The sequence below is a fragment of the Nipponia nippon genome, unplaced genomic scaffold (assembly GCF_047370975.1).
Source record: "Nipponia nippon isolate SJK-2023a ecotype South Korea unplaced genomic scaffold, ASM4737097v1 scaffold_5, whole genome shotgun sequence".
Taxonomy (NCBI): Eukaryota; Metazoa; Chordata; class Aves; order Pelecaniformes; family Threskiornithidae; genus Nipponia; species Nipponia nippon.
This window is the reverse complement of record NW_028262369.1, coordinates 50,370,967-50,395,677: the sequence shown is the minus strand read 5'-3', so window position 1 is coordinate 50,395,677 and position 24,711 is coordinate 50,370,967. Positions and strand designations below refer to the sequence as shown.

The 24,711-nt window shown below is 50.3% G+C and overlaps 2 protein-coding genes across 8 annotated transcripts in view; both read right to left on the bottom strand.

Annotated features, from left to right (window-relative positions):
* Nucleotides 1-5,674: 5,674 nt before the first annotated feature.
* On the bottom strand, nt 5,675-10,068 carry RGS16 (regulator of G protein signaling 16). Its single transcript, XM_009462487.2, has 5 exons — nt 9,927-10,068; nt 8,519-8,620; nt 7,764-7,825; nt 6,290-6,456; nt 5,675-6,023 (listed from the first exon to the last, which is right to left on the bottom strand). The coding sequence occupies exons 1-5, from the start codon at nt 10,004-10,006 to the stop codon at nt 5,823-5,825; spliced, it is 612 nt and encodes a 203-aa protein (XP_009460762.1). The 5' UTR covers nt 10,007-10,068; the 3' UTR covers nt 5,675-5,822.
* Nucleotides 10,069-17,322: 7,254 nt separating this feature from the next.
* The window catches only part of RGS8 (regulator of G protein signaling 8), a 29,456-nt gene continuing 22,067 nt past the window's right edge, over nt 17,323-24,711 (bottom strand). For 5 of the 7 annotated variants that reach the window (XM_087734080.1, XM_087734084.1, XM_087734082.1 and 2 more), the window contains 2 exons: nt 23,781-23,902; nt 17,323-23,379 (listed from right to left, as the gene is read on the bottom strand). In XM_087734080.1, coding sequence (XP_087590206.1) covers nt 23,145-23,379; nt 23,781-23,902 — 357 coding nt within the window. In that variant the 3' untranslated portion in view covers nt 17,323-23,144. Of the gene's footprint in view, nt 23,903-24,711 lie in introns of all 7 variants that reach the window. The other 2 variants (XM_087734079.1, XM_009462488.2) reach the window with 1 other exon arrangement.

The following is a 24,711-nucleotide window of genomic DNA, read 5'->3' as shown; positions in this document are numbered from 1 at the left end:
CAGAGCTGGGGCTCTAGCTGCCAGTGTTTAGCTTCCCATTTGCAGGCTGGAAAAGAGACAAACAAGCAGAGCAGGGGCACATTGCAGCTCAGACCGAACAGTAAAGATGTCCAAAAAAAGGTCAATATTACAATACATAACAATACCACGTCACCCAGCCACCCAAGTACAAAAGCCTTCTTCAGCTCGCTGATTTAATTAAAGTAGTTCATTATCTTATGGTGGGAAGATGAAAAACCCTAGGATGGTAGGAAACCAAACTCTAGGATGAGGTGTTTGCAACTGGCAGGGCTGTGGCAGAAGTATCCTGTGCCTGTACAAAGAAGGATATGCTAGTAATGCTTTCCCTGTCTCTCATTCGCGATTCAAAGTGCTTTCCAGAGAGTCGTACACAACAGCATAAGTTCAAACTCTCAGTTTATGGGTAATAGAAGGGCTGCAAAGGTTTTCTAAAGCATGGGATTCATGGGGCTCATTTCCACAACTATTCCTGTAGCCTCTGGGCTATATAGTTCCTGCTGTATTTGCACTTCTGCAGAGTCCTTATTTGCCCCCATGCACACAGAGACTCCAGAGATGAGCTGCAGAGACATGGGCAGCACAGAAATCAAGGGCACAATTAAGCAAATCTTCCTTTTCCTCTGTCCTGATGGACCTACACCCATTTTTCAACCATTCCCCTGAGATAACATCTCCAAGCATCCAAGCCCTGCCCACCAGCCACAACAAACATGAGCTAAAACACGGCAACAAAAACTGCCTGCCAAAGTCAAAATCATTTTTAAAGTAGCTATGAATAGTAGGATGGCTTTTTTCTTCATGTTCCCTGTACTTGCTTCCTTATTATATTTCCAAATAGGAATGTCCCAGGGTTTATATGCTTGGCCACGCTGATGTAACTTTCAGTGTTGGAACACAGCCCTGGAAAATAGTCTACAGAAGGATGCAATTTAAACACTGCCAGGTGATGCTCTCCACACAGGAGCATCAACCACATTTTACTTCACCACGGAGTATTTTTACATTTTTTGATCCACATTTGCTACCTTTTTAGACTGCTGCTCAATCCTCATCACCACAAAACCAGACCAGCACATCTGCCAGCAGGAGTGGGCTGGGAAGAAGAGGTGAGGGCAACAGCAAGGCAGGCAGGGACCTCACTGAGCAGGACACTGTGGCCCAGTCCCTGGGCAAGGAGAGCAGAGCAGGTCCGTTGAAGGCATCCCAGATCAGCCAGAACAGGTCAAACAAGGAGCCAGTCTGAGGACCTGAGCTTAAATGCCTTTCCTGAGCAGCAGAGACAGTTCCCCAGCAGCGTTTCTCCCAGCTGTTTCTCATCCCCTGCTTCTCTCCACAGGCTGAGCCCAGGCTGCAGCTGCACTGGGTCAGAGCTGCCCTCCAGCACAGGCAGCCCAACCCCAGGGAGGCGGGAGAGCTGCAGAGCCTGGCGCTGCCCTCAGTGCCCCAGCAGTGTCAGAAAGCATGAATATTAGCATTAATTTTTTATCAGTTCCCGAGGCACCCTTGGGGGTAAGAATCCATGCACGCAACTGGACCAGGTTAGCAACCTTGGCATTTAGCTGCACGCAAAGCGAGAGGGACACGAGCCGTATGGAAACCCATCACGTGATTTCTGGCGCTTTATCTGGGCCAAGGCTGTGAAGGCGAAAGCTTTAGAGTGGGAAGCAGTGTGATACAGCTGCTCCCTCACCGTCGGCTGGCACAGGGGCTGGCAGAGCACTGCAAAATGCTGGGTAAGGTGTTTGCAGTATTTGAAATGGCTCAGTGCATCCCTTTTGCTGGTGAGCTTCCTTCAAAACCACATTTGAACAACATTTTATAGCATGTATTTGCAGACTGTCTTTAAAAAAAACCATGGATGTACACATATGCACATGCAAATATACATGAGTTTGCCTGCATATGTGTGTTGTTATGCATGTATATCCACTGCGGTCCATGCAACAGAAAGCTCAGCATCCATACACCTACACATGCACATCCACCTGCCCAAATATGTGTCTTCATGGAGCCACTCGTGCATGTATGTACGTGCCCTGAGGCTGCTTGGTCCTGCCAGAGTGGGGGAACACACCCACCCACCCACCCACCCCCCCACCCCCACCCCCGGCCGCAAGAGGAGACGGGGCGGCTGAGCGGTGATGCCACCCCACTGAGTCGCTGCTGGGAACACGCCGGGTCCCAGGGCAGAGGGAAATGGGTGGTTTTTTGTTTTTTTTCCATCAGATAAATCCACCCCCCATCCCAACTCATGGAAACCTGGCCCTGGAGCAAATATGTGTCATGCCTGGGGGGGGGGGCAGCACCAGCCCCCACGTTTGCTCCCCGGAGCTCAAATCTTTTCTGCTGCTTCCAAATTTGCAGCCTCCGCCCTGGGAAACTTCAGTCGTGGTTTATTGGAAGCAACCCCAGCCAGCCATGCCCAAAGGCGGTCGCGGGAAGCTTCAGCTCCTCTTTCTCAATGCGGTTTTGTGGGTTGGTGTTTTTTTATCCTCCCAAAGCTTTAAAGGTTTTGTTATATTACCACTGGGTTTTGCCAGCAGTCGCAAAGGACACACTGGATGCAAGCGTGGTTTTATTGACTGAGTTTTTTCTTTGGGAAGCATCTCATACTTGTAGAGATGAAACTACGCTGCAAATGGGATACTCTGGTATCAGCTGTGAAGTTTAAGCATCAGTGCCGAGGCTAAGACTCGGCCTAGGCCATCCATTTCCACAGATGGTGCATCAAGAATGGATGCAGCCCCAAATTTCCTTCTAAAGAAAGCTCAAAAAGATTTTCATTCTAAATTTTTCTTACTTTTTTTGCTGCCCAATTGAAATATTTTTTAAATGGAGAATTGGTTTTAAATTAACTTCAAGGTATGCAAGACAAAATATTCCTTTTTTCAGGTAGAAGCTGCAGTTAAAAAATCATGATTTTGTTTCTATCTGCTTCTAGACTGTTTTGCTGCTCTCACCAAGTCTTTCAGGCCAGATAATTTAAATACTTCCTGGACACGCTTCAGCTCGTTTCTTCCCTCTGCCGTGCACTAAGATCAGGTATACATGCAGACTGCTGTGATTCTGAACCACCTGTCTTGTAAGACAAGGCCATGCTTAATGAAATAGTGAATAAAAGACAGGGAGAAGTTTAAACTGTCTCCCTCCACTTAGGTGGATGACAACTGTAGGGATGGAGAAGAGTTGCTGTACTTTTTAAGGAACGATGATCCTTGGACTCTGCACAGCCGTACTGGAAGAGACATAAGGTGTTATAGGCACAGTTGCTTGTAAAAGGCTTTTTAATGGCGGAGACTGGCTTGTTCTAACAGAGATAGGATGTTGTCTAATATCCCCTCTAGAGCCAGATACTTCCCCCTTGTAAATGAATTCAGTCATCAGCTGAGTTATTGATAAAAATTAAATATTTATGACAGCAACTCAAAAGCAGTTTTTGCAAACAGCAGCCCTAACTTGAATCCTCCTGTACTTTTAAGACAACGGTGTCTTACTGATATTAAATAGGTATTGGGAACTGCAGTCCTGTAAAGTGCTCAGAAAATGGTGAGCAATACAAACAGTACTGAACACCCTGGCAATTAATATATTAAAAGCTTAACTTCCAATTTCATTCTTGCTGTGAACTGTTCAGTTCTCTTCAAGAAGCCAAATACCATGAAGCTTTACCCTTCACAAGCCTTCCCCTTCCTTTTCTGTTCCTGACATTGCAACTTTTAAAGCGACTGTAAAATGCCCCTTGAGCCATCCAACACAAGCAGCTTTCTTTAGTATGCTTCACAAGTCATCCGAAAATAGAATGTAAAAATTAATTGAAAGCCCACAACCAAAAAAACCATGTTGTCACAGTATTTTCCTCTTTTTACATTTTATTTTATAATGACAATATTGTGTTAGTAATGAAAACGGACCATTGTGCATTGTTCACTTCAGTAACACAACGAAGGTGGTTCCAGTTGTAAAAATAAATAATAAATAAGAAAACAGCTAAAATCTCCTTGTAAACACAGCTGGGACCCACCGAGGCTCAGAGGTAGAACCAGGATGGGGAAAGTGGGAGAGCACGCAGAATAACATCCCCAAACTGGTCCTCGGTCCCTTGCTCTGCTCAAACAGCTGCGAAAAGCCCGAGCGATCCTGTGCTCTGGCTAATGCTGGGGGGGGGCAAAAGATGGTTCCCTCCGCAAGCAGTGAGTACCAGCAGGATAAGGACCTCCAGGTTTGTTTTTTAGGGATAAATGGAGGTACATGTGGCAGCCCCAGGCTGTATCAGTAGGAAACGATGCTACTGGCACATTCCCCGTGACCCAGCCCAGGACACTGGTGGGTTCCCTACCACCTACCCACGCGGCTGCTGGCACCGTTGCTGCCAAAAGGGATCCACAGCTTTCCAGGGTGGCTGTGGGACCCAGAAATCCCTGCTCAGAGGGGCTTTCTCAAGAGCTCACCCCACAGGTCTGAGCTGATGAAATGTCCTGCCGCTCCCCGAGACACTGAATTCACGGCACACATCGCTGTTTCACTTGGCTCCCCAGGTTTCTGGTAAAGTGCTGTGGCTGCAGACTGGTTTCACCAGCCAAGGGAACACCAAGACCAATTTTAAACCAGGGGAAAGCCCCAGGTTTTCTCTCCCATGTATAAAATATAAGTTTTCAATAGGATCACTCAGCAAAGTCCCTGTTTTACATCACTATTCTCTGTCTAGAACAAGCTGCTAGTCTACGTGCCGAGATGCCATCCACATCTTTAAGGGGAGAAAGGAAACAGCACGGACTGCAAAGCATCCTTTTTCTGCCATCAAGGGACCTCCGAGCTCACGGGAAACCTGCCACCGTAGACCCTCCAGCAGCCCTGCCAGACCACAGCTCTCGCTGCTGTTATTCCTGTACCTTGCTCCATGGTCATGTTACAGATCTGTCTGGTCATCTTGCAAGTTATTATACAGAAAAGGTGGGAGGCATGCTAAGTGCTACAATACCTAAAATAATTTAATTTACAAGCTCCTCGGAGCAAGGGATGTGTGTATGCTTTGAGCAGTGCTCTTCTAATAAATATACATATATAATAATAATAATGATAAAATAAATAACAATAACAGTAATAAAAAGTTATGCATGTGACCTAAGATTGTGTGCAATCTAAAGGCCATATAGCTTAAGCAAGGGATAAAAATGTCACTGCTGGGGATACGCTGTACTGGAAGAAGGTGTAAAGCTTTGATGCAGAGCGTGCGTAGGAAACAGCAGAATAAAGATCTCAGCATCAGGAGAAGGCCGGTGCAGGGTTCCTCCAGCTGAAGATGCCACGTAGTCTTTGGACTTTTATTCTGGCCATTCCTTCATTGAAAAAGCCCTGCAGGCAGGTCTGGGGCAGTTGCCCTGCACACTGCAGGAGCTGCAGGCTCCTGTGCTGGCTCTGCAGCCAGCGGCTCATGCTGCAGGTCAGAGGCAGGGTCCTGAGAGGAGGCGGGAGCTCTCCCGTTATGGATGCTTGGGGGAATCCGGCCTCCTTTTTCCCAGGCTTGCAACTCAAATCCGATTTCTTTCTGTCCCTGCGGTGGTGCAGGTCTCTGGCCATGCTGCAAGGGGAGGCATCGGGCACACGCTGGCATGTGAACCGTTTCCACCCGCTCTGCTCCTCCAGCTTGGTGAGAAGCGGAAGCGCTTGAGGTCCTGGGGATCCTCCTAAAATGCCAGGACTTCAGCCGAAACCCCACCGCAAAGACCTCAGCCCTTGTAAACCGTCTGTCAGCCTCTGCCTGGTCCCCCAGCTCGTCCCCCCGTGGCGGATTCGGGCTCGGGTCAGGTATGCGACCGCTTGCTGATGCTGTGGCTGGTGGCCTGCTTGGTCATGTCCTGGTAGGAGGCAGACTTCAGGAACCGGGGATAGGAGTCCTTCTCCATCAAGGTGCGGGTCTTGGCCTGGGCTTCATTGAAGCAAGCGGAGGTGGCACCCGAGAGGTTCTTCCGGGTGATCTCCCTGGTTTCGTGATCGATATTCACCTGCAAGGAAGCAGCGTCCACAAAGATTAACTCGGCGTTAACTCCCCTCCCATGGGGGGAGGAAAACTGTTTTTTTCATCTTCAGAGGAGGGTGAAGATGCTCACAAGCCTTTATATCCCTTCATGTTGGTAGACCACGTGAGGTTGAAATGAAAGCTCTCATGAACAAGAGCACATCTTCCCACTTTAATAAAACCCACTGGGATACTTTATTCCTTTCCCACCCTATTCTATGCCACAGGACAGAGGCAGAAAAATGCTCTCACCTCCCTGGGCGCCTCACTTTGGACAAACTCCTCAAAGATCCTGTTGGCCTTGGAGGCCAGCTTGGTTTTTGACCGGGTCTTTTTGAAGTCCTCGCACGCCAGCCAGAAGTCGAGGTTCTCCTCGCTGAACTCCGTCTTCAGGAAGGTGTGGAAGGCCGTCACCCCACCTGGGGAGAGGAGACAAGAGCAGTTAACAGGGCAGAAGAGGGGGAGGAAGAGCGAGCATCGCCCTGGGAGCTCAGACCATGACATCTGCAGATTTCCTTGCCCTCCGGGCAAATTCCACCCTCTGAGACGCTGCTAATTGGCCTCTAGACTCCAATAAAATCCTTTCCCACAGACAAGTAATCCTCTGTTTTATTTATCTGACCTTTCTGTAATAAGGCTTCAGAGTATTTTCTTTACAGCTTTGGAAAAGAGCTAATTCTACCTAAGGAGAAATCCACTGAAGTATCAGTACGTCTGCAGGAACCAAGCAGCGATGGCTTTATTTTTATTTCTCAGCTGAAATCTAGGAGGAATGAGATGCTGAGGGGTATGGGACAGTAATTGCAGCAAGGATTTCAGAGCCAGGCTGGGGGGATGTATTAAGTTACAAAGCCGGAGATGCTTGTTAGCCATCACAGCGCATGAGGAAGGCTGGGAAAAAAATATACCTAGCCCCAAACTAGCACTATGGAAGGGCTTTCTCTTGCATTGGAATAGCTTTTAAGGTATACAACTACTTTTGTATTAAAATTTGGCACTTCTACCATTGTGTACCTGCTGTAAAGCCCAATGTAAGGAAGGGATTATGTGTGGGACTCAAAAAGAGGTCCCCTCCCTGGGTCTGGAGGTACTGTCTGCATGGGGGAGAGGGAGATGGCACCTTACAGGAACCCTGTGCATCACCATACGTATAGCAAATATTGGAGGGGAAAATGGCTACGTGTAATTCAGTAAAGCAGCCGAATTCCTTCTCCCTGTGGAAAAGCCATCCCCGGAAGCACGGGACAGACAGACAGAGGGCAGCAACGTGGTTTTCTGAGCCAAAAAGGCCTGTGGGGAGCTGACTGCGTTGCTGTGCAAAAGAGGACACTGAGAGCAGACGCGCTGCCTTCTCCTGAGTGTGGAGAAAGGGATGGTCAGGGCATGGCAGGACGTTCCCCCTGATGGACTGCTGCACACGGGACGCCCATGATGATGCTCCTGTCCCGAGGCAGCAGCAAGGCGTTGCAAGACAGCGCTTGCGCTCCCCAAAAAGCACCCAGCCAGAAGAAAAGGATACAGCTTCACAAGCCGGGCAATGAGCCCCGTGCATCAGCTCTGTCAGGGCAGGAAAGGGCCCTCTTTCTAAATCCTAAACCATCTCGTATGAGGAGGAGGCAAGATTTCCTCGTACACTGGCTCCTGGTGTGCAGTCACCCCCTTGCTCACCAGGACCGTGTTTGTCCTACACGCTCTCACTAAGAGAAGAAAACAAGATCCTACTCACTTTTACTCTTCAGGAGCTGGTCGAAGGACTCCCTCCATTCGAGTACCTCTCGTGAGGAGTCTCTGGAAAAGACAAAAGGATGTAAGGCTCACTGTCCCACCGACAACACTTCTTCTGCCCTGCAGCGAAGGATGAGAGCACTTCAGTCAAGCGGCCCCCTTAATGGGAGACAGTACAAGAAGGAAGGCAGCGGCACTCGGTATGAAACCAAAGCAAGACCCCAGTATCCATTACCTGTGGGGTCTCTTTCCTTTCTCCCTTTCTTTTACCTTCCCCGATGGCTCACCAGACCTCAGCTCCATAGTGCAGCTTTGGCCAGGTATCTTCTCTAGAGGATACTCAACGGAGCCCTTTTCTGCTGGTACAAGCCCAGCACAGCCTCCTCTGCAAGAAGATATCTTGCCTTCAGCAGCAATATTTAGTATTTTGTTTTTAATGCTGCCTGAATTCCATGGAGGTCCCAGGCAGTGGTCAGAGACACCAGGAATTGCGGGAGCCCTTTGAGTTTCTGGCCTGTTGCTAAGGACCTGCTTTCTTGTGCCTAATGCCAGAACATCAGTTCCCCAGTCTGATTTTATAACTGGTGGAGCTGGGAAGTGATCCGCCTTCCCTGCCTGCCGGGGTGGGACCATGGGGAGGGCAAGCTGCGTTCTTTCCCCTCTGCTGCACAGATGGGCAGGAGCATCCCCCAGGACAGCCTGGTCCATGGGGACCTGTCCCGGGCTGAACCTGGGACATGGTATCGCTTGGCTTACCTCCACCTGGAGCCCAGCTGCAACTTGCTGGAGGTCCCGATCTTGTGTCCCAGCTCTGGTTTATGAAGCAGGATCCCTAAGCGGGTCTTCAGATCCTTGGCTCTGGAAGGGAGGAAAGGGAGAGGTGGGATTGTGGAACCGCCGGACTGCTGCTGCCACCCCCCGCCTCACAGGGGCTGCACCCCACGGACCCAACACAGCTTGAAGGGGCAGCCCTCGCTCCTCAGCTTCAGCTGCTTCTTTGCCTTCTGATGTACAAAATAAATGCTCCCCCAATTGCTTTTTCTGCTCCCTGGCAACCACGCTCAGCCGTGCATTAAGCCCAGGGGACTGTTTCCTCCCGCTTGCTTCCCAGGTAGCGCCACATGCATTTATAAAGCAACGGCGAGCTTTTTCCTCTGGGGCAGGTAGCAGAGCAGCTGCTGAGTGCCCAGCTGGAGCCTCCCCCAGCCCCCCAGCTCCCTGGAGCTAACCTGGCTCCTTTTCCCATCCCCCTCTCCCAGCAGCGCTGTGCTGCACTCAAAACACTGGAAAAGCACAGTGATTGCTTTCTGCTCAGCAGAGCGGGAGCATCTCCCTACTGCGAGGCTGCTGTAGCAGGTCTGATGCTCCCCTGCTTTTTTTTGGCGTGCCCCTGAATCACCAGTAGCCTGCCACCACGCCATGGAGATGGCTGCACTACCCGGTGGAACCATCCACCTACCCCATATCTTCGAGACCCAGCGAGCCTGGTGGCGGCACGATGCTCCTGTGCCAGAGCCCCCTCTGCGATAGCCTGGGAGGCAGCTGCCTATCACCGCGGCTCTGCGGCGGTGGCACAGAGGCACCTCCCTGCCGGGAAGCCTCTGCGGCAATACGGCAGGAGCTGCTGCTAAATCGGTTCCTCTCCCCGGGGTCCCCCCGAGGCAGCACGCAGCCCCGCTGCTATTTGTGTGCTGCAGCTCATTCAGGCATCCCAAGGCACTCATACAAAAATAAGTGTTTAAATGTCAAGCCAGCAGCGTGGGGCTCTGTAGCCATGTTTGGCAGGAGGAGCAACATGTCACTTAATATTTCGACCGTGTTGACAAAAATAGTCCTGCTGCTCTCAACCTGAAGCAAGTTCTGTGGAGACGGAGCCAGAGAAACAACCCTCGTGTGTTTGTCCGCCCAGACACACGCAGGGCAGCCCTATCCAGCTTCCTCTCCCTCTGCATGTTTTACATCTGTGCTCCCCTCCTGGGGATGCAGCCAAAACAAATCACTCGGACCATCCTTCGCTGTGTGTTTCCTTGCAGTCTGTGCCCCAATTTCTACCGAAACATCACGGCTGCGGCAGCAGAGGCTGGCCTGGCTGCTCCGAAGTTAGGTGCATCTTGTCCGGCTAACCCTCTGCATCCCAGAACTGCAGCGTGGCAAAGCCCCTTACCTTTCCAGACAAGTGATGGGGAGCGCGGCTAACCCCCGGCACATGCTGAGAGCTGGGCACCCAGGCATCCAGCAACTCATCGGGTCCTTACAGCGGCAGCAGGAGCGTGCAACAGGCAGCTGCGGCACCACCTGCGCCTGCGGTCGTGTGCTGTTGGCTGGAAATGCGATGAGGAGCCGTGCTTTATATCGGGTGGGAGGCGGGAGAACAGGGAGGGGGACCCGGCATCGCTCCAGCCTCCAGCCAACCAAAAGCTGCTCTGGCAGCGCCTGGAGAAGATAACGGCTTAGGTAGGTTTCTTTTGTGCTGTTAAGGGAGGGGGGAGTGGGAGGCCCAGGCTTGTCCTTGAGCATCACAGTCATAACTGCTTCCTCGATAACAGGAAAAAACAGGCTCATTTCCACCGACGTGCGGAGCCTGCTGAGTAACCGCTGGCGGGCGGGTACGCAGATGGGGAGAGTGAGAGGGACAGGACAGACGCCGTAATGCAAGGCATTTCGTCAGCTCTGTCCTGCTGCCTGAGGACTTCCAATCCTCCCGGTGCTGTGGAGGCTGGCGTGGTGGCATTGCAGCAGCATGCTTTTCCCCAGGTGGTTTAAGCAGGGGATGCCAGTCCCCAGCAGAGTCAGGCTGTTTTGCAGCATCCCAGGGGCAGACGCAAAGCCTGGGGGAAGGGTTTGCACTCCCCGGGCAATGCAGTACACCCCCCCTCACACTGCAGATAGAGCAGAAGGGTGTAATGCTTCCACATCCCCCCAAATTACACTGCCAGTCCACAGCTAGAATAAATAAGGACCGATGTCTGACCCTGTGTGCTGGCAGAAGTTGCATTTCTTCGTCACAAATTCTCTGCTGAGTCTATGGTGGGAGAAGAGAAGGGGAGGGGATGCGCATCAAAGAAAGTCTGAGCAAAGCGCGGGAAAGCATCCGATAAAGGTGGATCCTAATGAAAACTGAAGATGGAAAGAAGCGACAAAAAGCAGGGGAGAGGTTGGAAACTAGAGGGGAAGGACTGAATCAGCAAAACAGAAGGATGAAGAAGAAGAGTTAAACCAGTGTCAGACACTGCACACCAGTGAACCCCAAGGTCTGGTGCAACAAGCAGAGAGGTCCATGACAGCCAACAGGTCCCCCCCTCAACCCATGCCAAGGTTCATGCAGGGGCCCGGAGAGCTGCCCTCCCTGCAGTTCCCCAGTCAGTGGCTCTGGGAGTGGTCTCCCCACAGTGCGGGGAGTGACCCTAAACCCCCCTGCCCATGGCCATCCCAGGGCAAAGGCGAGAGCTGCCATCTCTGCTCCTCATCCTCTTCCTTCCTCCCCACTTGGTGCCTGCTATTACCAGCTCCGCAGCCAGCACAGACATTTTTCCAAAGCTCAGGTTGTCTCCTACCCTTGCTGCCTGCATTAATCACGCATAGGACATTGCCGAAGCATCTTGCCCATGGGAGATGAGTTGTGCCAGGGGAGGTGGCAGCACACAGCCTCCCCGGGCCGGGGAGAAATGTTCCTCTCAAGCTGCCTTCCAAGAGCAGAAGCACGAGGATATCAGGACAGGAGACTTTCAGAGGAGCACTAGGCACCTCAGCTCCCCTGAACCGTAATGGGGACTCCTGTTTTTCTCCCACCACGTAGAAAAAGCCACTGAATTGTCTTGCCTATGGCTAGCTAGAAAAGATGCATCAGGACTAATGACCGAACACATGATTTTAGTTCCTGTCTTGGCTTTAATGACAAGAGCAGCCTCTTTCCCGACAGCTCTGGTTTTTTTCACTTGAATAAACAAGTTTAAGGATTCTTGGTTAGCAGATATGCAGCTACAGATAAATGTTTGGAGCTACAGAAAGCTCTCATTCATGTCTTCCCTGTGCCTTAAAAACATGATTAGAGCTGTGATCCTTGCTGTGGATTTAAGGAAAGAAGGGGAAGAGTAAGGGTGGGAGGGCTGTAAGATTGCTTTTGCCTGTACAGATGCTAAGACGGTCTGTGCATGCCCACAGCGTGGCCATCACTTGATCTAACACAGGTTTTGGAAGTGCTTGGTCGCATCAGCCTGGTGCTCCACCCCAGCTTACTGCCATGCTGGGAGCACTGGTGTCACAGCAGCAGTGCCATGCTGATGTGGGTACAGGCTCCTGGTACCCACAGGAGAGGGTCACACCTGGGTATTTTGGCACTGGCCATGCACACATACCCTTTGCACTCACCTCCCAGCTGTAGCAGTTGGCCAAAACAACAGCCATGGGCCTGGGGCGGTAACAGCCCTTCTCCTCTGTTACCTGCATCTCCCTCTCTATCTCCTCCCCAGTTCTCTGCACAGATGCAGCACTCAGTGATGCTCTGGTGGTGTTTTGTCTCATCATTTTGGGGCAGGCCTGGTGTTAAGCGGGACTTCATCTGTGTCCTTCTTCCATTTAAAACTGCGCTCACACGCTGCAGCCCGTTCCCCACCTGCAGATTTACAAAGTCACAGGATGTTCTGGTGACTCTCCCCGGTGTTTGAGGCACCCCCTGAGCAGGTTGTGCCTAGAGCAAAACCTCCAGGAGGCCGGACACATGTTATAGACACACAGGACAGATGACTTCTGGCAGCAAGTCCGTGGTCCCTGAGACAGCCACTGTGCTGGGAGCCACGTGCTGCTTGAAGCAGCCGGGGAAACGTAACTGTATGACAAAAACACAGCCGGGATGGCAGCTACAGCCACGGCCCATGGGAGAGGAGCATGGGTGATGTGAGCCAGAGCGGAGAAACTCTGCACATCTCTGCCTTGGTATTACAGCCTGCTGAAACCTCCACTTTGCTTCAGCCCATGTCTCCCCACTGTGTTTTCCCATAGAAATAAAGTGTGTTGGGCAAGTGCCTATGTGGTTTTACCTTGTCCCCTCTGTAGCAGCTTTTGAAGCACTTGGCTCAGGTGAGGCAAAACCGATGGCAAGGCAGAAGTGAGGAAATGCCTGCAGTGGGAGCTTGGTCCCTGCAAGCTCCCATGGGAGGGAAAGAGTTAATCAAAGGCTGTCTCTTCTTGGGCACCACTGTCACTCAGCCAGAAGATGCACAAAGCCATAGGAAATGCCACACTCACGACTGAATCCCATGCTTGGGTGTTTGAAACCAGTGCACGGCTCTAGGACACGCCGCAGTGCCAGTACCATGTGTGCGGGTCTGAGCCCAGGCGCAGGAATGGGATCGGGCTGTTCCAGTGATGTCCTCCCCGCCAAGGCCGGGACAGACCCTTCTCCCGCTCTGCCATAGCCACCAGCGCCCTGCACAAACCACCGGCTGGCAGCTCTGCTCCCTTGGGGCAGCTTTTTTAACTCTCCCCTTCAACAGGGTGGGAGATGCTGTTCAAGGATAGGCAGCTCACCAGTGTGGGATGCAGTAGGTGCAATATTTTACAATGCGGAGCTCTTCAGTAGGGTTATGCAATAGCCTCTGAGCCCAACAATGTATGTGTACTCAGATGTCTTTATGCCACTCTATATCTAATTTAATTACGTGCTTCCTGTCTCAGTTAGCTTAGCAGCCTCCCGCGGCTCCAGCTCGGTTGCCTGTATTATCAGTCCTTGTTTTGGAACACAAAAAAAACTCATCTGTGTCGCAATGCCTGGGGTCGGGCTCCCTTCCCGTAACCGTGCGCAGCCTTGCCAGCATGAAGCCCACCTTCCATCCATGGGGACTGGCCCTCTCGGGGTTTCATTTCCACCAGGGAGGTCCTAGCAACCCAGGCAGGGTGCACTGGGGGGACCCTGCATGCTTGGGCTGGGAGATGGCTGGACCATGGAGGCACCTGCAGTGGGAGAGCTGCACCCACAGCTGCCCTTTGCCAGCTCAGCACTGGCGTTTGCAGGGGTACGGCTACCGGCTTCCCCATCAGAAGCAAAACACGAAACCTCTCAGCCCCAGGTATTGCTGCTGTTGTTTCTGGGTTACTATTTGTGAAGTGTCAGCAACCTTGAAAAATAGGAAAATAAAGTTTTCAGCCCCAAAACTACACAAATGAGGCGGGTAACAGGGAAACAGGGAGGCACTGGTGACAGGGTGCAAAGCACTTTGCGCATGTGCCCCAAAGCACAGCCAGGCTCTGTGGAGAGTTTCTGGTACCAGGTATTTTTGCATTTTTATATGGTTTGAGCGGAATAAGAAGGGGATGATACAGAAATGGGTGGGAAGGGGAGGCAGGGAGGAGGAAAGGAAGAGTCAGGGCGAGCCACGCTGCTGGGGGCTCACTGCATCACAGAAGGTGTGGGCCAGGCAGGCTTACTGAGGAGCCTGACACCTGATTTCTCCTAAACCGATGGGGAACCACAGAGGTGGCAATCAGGAACTGTAAAACCTGAAGACAGTTCCCTGCATTGCTTCAGCAGAGACTGTCAGAAGCCGGACAAGTCACTGGGAGCTGTCTGCATTAAATCAGGGAGATGACTTAAAGGCACCGCTTGTGTTGCACAGCCCCTTCCTCCACCAGCAAGCTGTTGTTAAGCTCTGCTTGTGTTTAAGGAGAGATGTTGGCAAAAGAAATGGGGAAAGGGGTGCTGTCAGGCGATCGCCCGTGGTAGGAGCTTGCTGCTGTGCAGGCAGGAGGACGGCATTGCTTGGAAGGTGGCGATGGTGCCTGGGAGGAGCAGGGAAGCCGCCGAGGCTGCAACAGCAGCGGGACATTTGCAAGGGGTCCCCAGGGAGCCACACTGCAGCTGGGTCATGGCCACGGTCACAGCTTACGAGACAGGGACGGACAGGGGCTGCTGTGGGACACCATGTCCATGTAGTTGCAGGTGAGCCTTGATCCATCCGTGCTTCCCCATACAGGGTAACCCCCACCCCGTTGCAGGATGGGCAGCTGCCTGCACAGGCACAGCGCTTGTCCCTTGGCAGCTCCTGTGCGACAACAGGCCCTCACCCTAACCTGCAGGGCGTTTAATTGATTCCCAACAAAAGCGCACTGTGTGTTCACATGAAGCACGAGAGGAAATAGCTGCTCTGGAAATTTGTAGCAGTGCGGAAAGAGATTATTGAAATAAAAAAATTAGAATTACAAATGAGCTTTTTGAGGGGCAGCTGTTATCCACTCTGCTCGCGTGCTCGCTTTGCACAGTGCCAGAGCACATCTGCGTAGGGAGAGGTATCTGACAGCAGGTATTTTTAATCTTCTCTTTCTGTTCCCAGCACCTGCTCTTTAAAGCCACTGAACAGAAAAAAAAAAAAACACCAATGTCTAAATATATCCTAACTAAGAGGAGAGACAGAGCAGCACTAATGGCAGATCCTTCCCTGGATACATGTAAATTGTTTTGGCTCAGAGGCAGGCTTAGAGGGAAGAAGCAGCAGATAAAAAGGAAAAAACAATTAAAAAAGGAAGGGAATTAAGGCAAAAAAAAGGGGGATAGAAAGAAGACAGAGGGACTAATAAATTCCAGTGCACTGATTTCCAGAGAAAAACAAGCTCATTTAATTTTTGTTTTTAAATGCAACCCTGTGCAGACCATGTAGCAAACACTCACCTTTTGGCAGGGAGGTTGGGCTGTGCACCAGGTGAGGAGTGCCCTCAGCGTGCCCAGGGCCAGGCCCAATCCCAGTCACTGCTTTCCCTCACTTGCCAGACCTGCTGAGGAGATGCTCTGCGTGGCCTCAGCCCTTCCCCATCGAAGCCCCATCTCCAGGTGGGCAGCAGCCCCCACGGAGTTGCTTCAGCCCCGCTCTGCAGCACATCTCCCACCATGCAATTTTCTGCTAACACCCAAACATCACCCCCAGCTGCCCTCACTCTGGTCTCTGCCCCTGCTAACACCTCCCTTCCCCCTTTAGCACCAGGGATTGCCCTCAGCTGCTGCCCGACCCTTCCCCAGCAAGCCCAGGCTCCTCAAAACTCTCTAAACTGGCCCTTGGGACTTGCCAAGCTGCTCTGACTTCTCCAGCTCTCGCTGCCCGCCTCTAGCTCACGCACACCATGGTTCCCAGACATGCCTGCTGAGCCAACCCTTGCCTTTCCCCTTCCTTACTTGTTCACGCCTGTCCCCACTGCCAGCCCTCATCCTGAGCTTTGCTGGTGACTCGTCAGCCTAGTCCTGCTCGCCTCTCCCCAGTTTATCCCCCAAGGATAGATCAAGCTGAGACCTCGATGCGAGCCACCTGCTGGAGCCTGGGACTGTTTTTTATAGCTGGAGAAAGCATTTGTTTGCTCTTCATGGCCTGATCATACTTGATCCATCCGCACTGCTCCATTTCCCAGGAGCGCTTGCTCGTGTATTCCCCATCACTGGTCCTGGTATGAGAAGTAGACCTGGCACTTGTTTTCACGCTTGACAGTAACACAGCGTGACCAAAATGCTGCCAGAGGGGCAGGTGGGAGCCATGCCACCTGTGGCATCAGGTCCGTGGGAAAGGCTGATGCCCGAGCCGTGCCATCTTCATCACAGCCACTTCTGGCTGCGTGTCGGTGGATTTAATGGGCTGATAAAGAGTGTTTGCTCCACAGCTATGGCCACTTCTCCCCGCAGGACGGCAGGACGCACATGGAGATGGTCAGGCTGGAACTAGCTGACCAGCTGGTTAAGCAGCCTTGTGTCCCCCTGCCATGCTTCTGTCAAGGAGAGAAGTGCTTGGTTTTCCATTTTCCCCTTGCAGCATGGCTGAACAAGCAGTTACCCACTGCTGCAGCCCTGGCTTTCCCCCCGGGAAGGTCGTGCAGGTTTGTGTGTGGTTTCCATGAGGTACCCAGTGCAGGGGAGCGGGTAATTTGTGTGTGATGAAGGACTGGTCAGACCACCCATCTGCACTGGCCACCACCGCTCTCCATGCTGCCTGCCTCCCCGGGCTGAAGCCAGCGCTCCTGCTCCCGCTCAGCTCTGGCCACAGCTGCTCCCCGGGCAGACACCAGCAGCCCCTTGCTGCGGGAAACCTTTGCTGCAGCCTTCTCCAAGAATGGCTTCTCCTGATGCTGCTTGTGCTCAGGTCCTTGGTTTTGGGGTTTGGGGTGGGCAATCCATCACAGGCAGCAGCAGGGCATACCCAGAAAAGGACAGCAATGCACCGGTGGAAAACTCTTCAGATTTACCTTCCTTATAGTCTCCTAGATCCTACTGACAATATTTCTGACTCATCTCCCCAAACTATACCTCCAGGGAGACTGCATCTAAATTGCTTCAACAGAGGAGACCGACTGCTTAGAGTTAACACATCCCTTCTTTGCTGCCCCATCCAGAATGTCTGCACCAGTGAATCCAGCACACAGAAGGATGAGGGCAGGGTCCAAGAAGGCACAAGCTTCTTCCATCCTTATCCTCCTCAGCAATTCTGCTAGGAGACACCCCTCCATCCCCAGGCTCGCAGTTCCCATTTTCCTCTCCATGCAGGAAAACGTGCTTGACTTGCATCTTTTCAGACACTCAGGCAGAGAGCAAGTAGTCTCAGGCTGTTTATTATGTCCTCACAGTCTCTATACAGTACAGGTGAGTAACACTTTACAATGCGGTGACAGGACTCGGGGGGATATCATCACTGGTCGGACATCTGGTATGGCTGAGGAGCTTCTCCAGCCTCGTTAGGGGAAGGTGAGCCTAGCAAACGAGCAGCTAATGCAGAGGGAAGGTCAAACCAAACCCGAGCCCATGCATTCCCCTGAACGGGAAGGAATCAGACTGAATAGCCCACGTGTCCTGCCCAAACAGCTCCTGCTGTTATCCACCAGCACCAGCAGCACCCAGACACTGTGGAGGCAGTTACAGCATCAGGACCTAATTAAAATAAAAACATGGCATAGGGAAGGTCTTAAAAGAGCTGGTCTTTCTACCGAGGTACCTGGTGACTGACTTCTGAGTTCACTCCATACAGTAATGCCCTCCTAAATCTCTTCTGAGCCACCCACAAGTGTGTTTCCGAAGGAACAAGAAATCTTTATTATTTAAGACAGACTTATTCGGTACTTGGGTTTGGAGTCAGGTCCTCAAGGCCCCTTCCCACTGGTGGGACACTGCCATCCCACCAAAGATGGAAGTGCCAGAGAGCTTAAAGAAAAATCTGAACTCTGCATGTCTGATTTGGGTTGCTTGTAGAGGAAGGGGGAGAGAGGTTATAGGGGGATGAGATACTTCGATTGTGGTTTTTAAGGAAGGGGGATCTACCCCAGGGAGTACTTGTACCCTGCTCTCTTCATTACCAGTAATCCTGCAGAGGACTGCATAAGTAAACACAACACAAGATGCCTCCTTCCCCTCACTGCTTTTTAGCTGGTAACTGCAGGCACTGATAGAGCAACATGAAGACATTTCTTTTAGGATAACACCGTTATCTTTGCTGTAAATGCAAAGCTGAGCAGCTCCTCATCTGTCATGCTTTAGATCCAGCCTGGGGCACACAGCACATGATGGAAACTGGGAGTTGTGGGGCTAGTGGAGACAAGTGATTCACACTGCAGCTCGTCCCCATACCTCCCTGGTATGTCAGGACCCTCCTTTTCTCCTGTGCCTTTTTGCCAGAAATGTTGGGTTTTTTCAGTAATAATCTCGTCCCCTTTTGCCACCTCCCTCCCATGCCCTCCGTTCCCTGAACTCCAGGTGAGTTTACTGCAGTCTCAAATTAGAGATACATCCCTCCAGTAAAACCAAGAGGAGGCAGAGAGCAGAACGACTGACTTTACTAAGCAAATACAACACACACACCTTTATTTACACTTTTTTTATATCAGAGAGCCAAGAGGAATCACAGCTGTGACCCTCTCTCACTTAGCCAGCCGCTGCCACAAGAGCAGCACGTGGAGCGTGGATGGAGGAAGAAGACACAATACTGGGGACAAGCTGAGCCTCTGCAAAGCCCGAGGAGTGAGTGGTAGAGAAAAGCATTCTGGTCTAGCAGCAAAATGTACTTTAATTCTAGTTCTGTGATATAATGCTTCGATGCCAGAGAAAACACAGTACTAAGGAAGAAGACAACTGAAGCAGCCCCAGGAATGAAAGATAATGCAGAAATTATGTGAAGCATTTTCTTCTTATATAATGGGCAAGGAATAGCTACTAGAAGCTTTATAGCGACAGTAGGAGGTACGCAGGAGAGAGATGGCAAGACCAGAGACAAATATCTGGGGAAGTAAAAGGCAAAGAAGAGAGGAGGGATAGATGGGGATGGAGGGTATGCAAACAGGAGGGCATGGGAGGAGGTTATGTGAGACCCAGGCTCAGATACACCGGGACAAGCAATGCTGGCGGAGAGGAAGGTTGGCATGGACAGGAGTGCTTCAGGGAGGTAACCGTAAGGAGGAGGAGGAGGAGGAGGAGGGAAGTCCGCGAGGACAGGACTGAGAAAGAGAGAGGGGTTTGGAGGGAGAAGCAAGAGGCCCCCAGTGAGGGGAGAGCTTGCACTGGCAGGTGAGAGGCACTCCAGGACTGGCATGAGGTATGGTTTGCTATTGCTCTGAATGCTGTAAACATTTTAGTTTTGTGTCTATCAGTGAACATTCAGTTCAGTTTGATACATGTGCTCTTATGGATAACTGGAAACCTAGCAGAGTTTTATGTCTCTTTTACTAGTCAAACTTACACACGAGGCAAACACAACACTGGCTAAAAATCTCATTTTATGTCATTTATGCCTAATTCTCCTATTTTAACATGCACATCTATGTCTCAGAAAAGCTTCTCTAGTAGGAGACACTAAATAACATACACATGAAGTCACATGCACTCTCACGCACCCACGCCCGCAGACACACGCACCTATTTCCCTCCCCTGCTTAGACTAGCAGGACTTTGCCCTTCACGCCTTCCCAGCGTGGAGGACAGGGACCCATCGGTACATTAACAAGTCCCATAAAAGTGATGCAAATCATCCCAAACCTGGCTGATAGGCCAAAGCAGGAGAAAGAAACTCAAAGCAGATTCAGGTTCTGCATCTGCTTCTGGAGTTAACAACATCCAAAGCTTATAGAAAAAGCTATTTGTAAACTCTTCTTCCCTTTTGCTGTCAAAGGACTTGGGAGCTGACTGGGTACACGCCAGCAAACACACAGAATAAAAAGTGCTGAGCAAAACAATTTTTTTTTCCTTTCTTCATGTGATGGCACACTCCGACATTACTTGAAACAGGAGGAAAAATTTGGAGTTGTGTGCTTGTGGAGAGGGCAAATGGGGTTTGTAAGTTATGAATATCCATTTCACATCAGTAAGAGATGAATCAAAGATAGGATATTTGTCCTTGATGAGGATTAGTCATCACTCAGTGCTTTCTGAAGCTTTGGCTCAGTCATTATTTCCTTAATCAGCCCCTGTTTTAAGGGGAAGAGCTATAAGCTGCCTATTTGAATTCACTTCAGGCTGACATTTGGCATAAAAGAAGCAGCTGGTGCCAATTTCTTGTTTTAAAAAAAAATACTTTAAATAACTAATCTGCTTTCCTGCAAGAGAGACAAACTGTAAGAGCGGCAACAAAAATAACCATGGTAGACTCATATGCCTCAGACAATACTTTTGCTCCACTCTATGCTCTAGGATGTTTCCCGTGGAGGATATTATCTGGCACCAATTTAATGGGCAAAACACTTGTCCCACATCAGCCTGCATGAATACAGTTGCTGTCACAACTGCAGCAATGCCATCTCTGAGTGTGCCTGCTCAAAGCAATTCCCCAGGTTGATGGAGGAGAGAGGGGAGCTTGGTTTTTACAGGGTGTTTGAAGTTTTTCAATGAATTCTGACATGAACTGAAAGGATGCCAGCACTGATGCTGGAGGAGCTTGCTGAGAGGTGTTACCTCCTGGGCTTTCTGGAGTCACACTCTGAATAGGACCAGCCTTTGTAGCCATCAGGGAAGCCTGGGAATTGTCCTCACTTCTGAGTTTCTGTTCCTCATTCCTCAACAAAAACATCTTGGTTCTGCTGTTTCCGCATCGCCTGGTTGTCTCTGCGACCCTCGCTGCCATGGGTGCCTGCACTTTGCTGAAAAGCCTTGTCTGGGATGCATCAGCTGGCACTAGAGGTCAGCATCATCCAAGCCCACGCAGAAGATGTATTGGTGGCTTTGAGAGAAATAACACAAGGCAGTTAACATGGCCTTCTGCCTTCTCTTTAAAAGCAATGACTGCATAAGCCTGCTGGTGCTGCCTCTCACATCCAGGGCAGCACTGGGATGCTGTTTGCGTGTACAGTCAAGAGGAGGCTGAAACGGAGGAAGGCAGGGCCAGACAAGGTGGCCTCCCTTCACCCCTTGCAACTCAGCGTGTTTGACGCCACAGCATTGGGAAGCTGAGCTGCCGTGTTGCAGCGGTTGGATCACAGGTCGCTGTGCCATTTTGCAGTCGCAGTGACACTGGGTACAACTGGCACCACAAGCCATCTCAAGGGGAACTATTTCAGCCAAAGCAACCTGTGCCCCTGAGAGATCCCAGTCCATCCTGTGTTATGCAGGGGTAGTAGGCATAGTGTTTCTTGGAAAGGAGAGTTCTTCCAGCCACTCCTCACAGTCAGTGGCTTTGCATCCTCTCTTGCAGGTCAAGCATTAAGAGTGTTTCACCACAATGTGGGATGATTTTCCCTCCTCCTTCCCTTTCACCTGTAGCAGGAGGGGGCTGTATAGGCGATGTGACTGTTCCACTTGGTATAGCTCGCACACCATCAGGGACAGCCACTGGATGCATGACTCTATGTCCTTTGCTTCTGTCTTTGACTCCTTCCAGAGCATTGCACAGGTTTCCCTAGACACCTGTCCCAGTAGACCTTCTTTGCCAGGTACCTTGTTTGCCATAAAGCTATGGGCCCATGAACAGCTAAACTCACGGCTAGCTGAGCCACTGCATGATATAGACCTCTTAGATGAATCTGGGGCACTTTCCAGTGCCCACCTTTCACTGATCTTTTCCTACAAAACAACTGGAGAATTCTAGAGCCGACAAACCAGATACTGAAAAGCAGGTTTCCCTACAGAACATAAATTTTCCACTTGCACTGTATTGAGACTTTAGTGCCTTAGAGACCACAGAAATACACCTCCAAAATAAAGCAAACATGCTTACCGTCCCTATCTTGATCCTAAACCGATTTGTCTAATAATGTCCTGCACAGCATCCTTACAAGAAGCCTTGAAACCTGCTTCCTACCTAATGCATGGACAGTAACTTTTAATATCCAAGCAGGCTTTTTGTATCTTGTTCTGAACACGTTATGCGTAGCTTTAGAATTCAGTCTAGCTAGTTTACACCACATACACTACATCTTTACCACCAGCTTTCTGATGTATCAAACCTACCCACTGCCCTAAACTAAAGCAGAGGTTTACAGCCTCTGATCTGTGGGTGACTGAGAGAAAGAAAAGATCCACGGGGTCACTTTCCAGGCCTTCATAAAACTAAGAAAATAGACCTCTGGTCTGTAGGCTCAAATCCACAGACAAGCTGTCTGCTTCTCCGCTAGAAAATATTGCAAGAATCTGGCAGCTGATAAGCTGGAAAAGCAATGCCATAGAAATGAGGCCTTCAGATCGTAAGTATTATTGCACAGCACAGAGGAGGTGCTACACAATTGACATCTGCACAGAGTCTTCTCCTGCAGCTGGCTATCCAGGCGATGGGAATAGGGCCAAAGTACACTTCACACACCACTTCACACCCGGACGCTTGTCCTGCTCACTGCATGCTTCTCTGTGTCCTGTTTTCAAGCAAGCACCATGCAGCAGGGTCTGTGTCTTTAGTAGGTCTTTACATGGCGTTGAACCCACAGTGGACAATCGGTAGGTAACAACAGTCAATAATCAGTAAAAAACAAAAATATAATTGTGTTTTTCATGTTACCTCTCCCTGCCAGTCGCTGGTCGGGTACTACATGAAAAATGCTACCTGCCATAGCAGGCAGGTCTTGTGCTCTTCTTACATCTCAGCATGGGGCAGATGGGACACTCCTTCTCTCGACTCTCACGACAGCTGGCAGGTTGTTCCCAAGAAGCCACCAAGCCTGTTAATGTCTCTGGCAGCCAGGAGCCTCTTTGTGTTAGGTTTTGGTATGGTGCCTAGCACAATGAAGCCTGAATGACGACTGGGGTCCTGAGGCTGAACTACAGTACAAATAAATAATATTAATGAAAAACAATCGTTCACACTAGAAGACTTGCCTGACCAGGTCTAGCGAGAGCTTTTGGGATCACTTTCCTCATGAGAAAAACTCAGCTCCTTGACAGTCATACGGAAAATAACTCTTAGTCTCCATCCCTAGAAGATAAGGGGCTGTGACAGGGTAGCAGCTGGTGTCATAAGGTTTGCAACAAAAATGGAAAGGTGAGCTTGGTTCGCTGATGGTTTCCACTCCGGGAAGCAGCATGAATCATGTGCCTTTGCTTTCTCTCTCTCCTCACGGTCTCTGGATCCAGACCCCAGCAGCCAGTGTGGGAGATGGTGCTTTGGACTAGACTTAGCTTCACAAGTTTCAGAACTGCCCTTAGGGCCCCTCCAAACACAGGGGAGACGTGAGAGCCAGGGAGGTGTCTGGAAGGATGGAAAGGTGCAGTGGCATTATTTACACACAAACCAAGGTAGTAATTTTAAAGAAAACCTGCCTTCCCAACAGATGACCCCATGACTAGAGAGGATTATGGTTTTGTGCTAGAGAGAAGCAACAACTGCAAGATGCTACTGCTAACCAGAAAAAGCACAGAAACTCAGAGAGTCCTAATACCACATTCTGGATCACACCCTGGAAGCCTCCTCTTCCCCTTCTCCCTCTTTTCTCATTCCCACTGCTTTTAACACCAAGAAAGTTTCACATTTAGACATGGGTTTTGGCTGTTGTGGGAAGCACATGGTTTCTGAGGGCCCCATCGCTGCTCTAGCTGAGCCTCCTCTGGGTTTGAGACAGCAGGTCTGTGTAAATTTTGGATCTCAGGAACCTGGGGTAAGAGTCTTTCTCCATCAGGCTGTGCACCTTCCCCTGAGCTTGGTCAAAGCAAGAGAGGGAGGGCTCCTGCATGTTTCTTCTTGTCAGCTCCCGTGTCTGGAAGTCTATGTTCACCTGGGAAAAGTAGCAGAAGAGAGTTTGGTACTGAGTGACCAGTTTACCTGCTTCAGGTGGCACATTTTGTCTCAGCCGTGACTATAAAAGCAGCAGCAGCATAACCCAGGTCCTACCCTTGTCCATGCCTAAACCGCCCCCCGAACTCTGTGGGGTTTAGTAATCCAGCGTTACGAATCCTGCCCCAAATTTGGAAAAGTTTAACTAGATTTATAGTGATCTGAGCACTTCTGAAATCAAATTACTTTTATTCAGGCTCTTAAGCATGGGTTTATGTAGCACATCTTCTAAAAATGCTGACTCAGCCTAACCTCTCTCCTGTTGACCAAGATTCCTCTAGTCCCTTTATTCTTCACTGCATGCCCAATATAAGGGTGAATGAACTTCTAGCTGGGTCTAAACTATTAGTACATTCTTACTAAATGTTTTAAACTCTGTTGTTATAAAATAAATGGTTCGATTTTTCCCATAACAGCTTCATGTTACAATATCTCGAGCAGGGACTTGAAAAAATAAAGCACCCTCATGTTATGACTGCCGTTTGTTTGCAGAGCCAACAACGTGAGTTTTCCTGTTTTCTTTCCCTAGCAAAGCAGTCAGTGTTTGTTAGGGTTATTGTTTAAAACCTGGCTGAAACAATGTTATTTGTTGTTATTAACCCTGGGTCCAAACTTAAAGGAGTCTAGAAAGTAAAGCTGTCTGCCTTAACTTGGATGACAAATGTAGATTAGCTCTCTGTGTCACTTAAGGGTCATTTCACATTCTGGCATGCCAAAATTATGACAGCAGGACCAAATTAGAGGAAAGAC

Bases quoted from the DNA above. Each gene is read 5' to 3' on its own strand.
- RGS16 (XM_009462487.2), bottom strand. From the start codon at position 10,006: ATGAGTTGCTGGATGCCTGGGTGCCCAGCTCTCAGCATGTGCCGGGGG. The intron at 7,826-8,518 runs GTAAGCCAAGCG...TGTCTTTTCCAG, and splicing joins CAGCTGGGCTCCAGGTGGAG to AGACTCCTCACGAGAGGTAC. The intron at 6,457-7,763 runs GTGAGTAGGATC...TCCTCTCCCCAG, and splicing joins CCAGCTCCTGAAGAGTAAAA to GTGGGGTGACGGCCTTCCAC.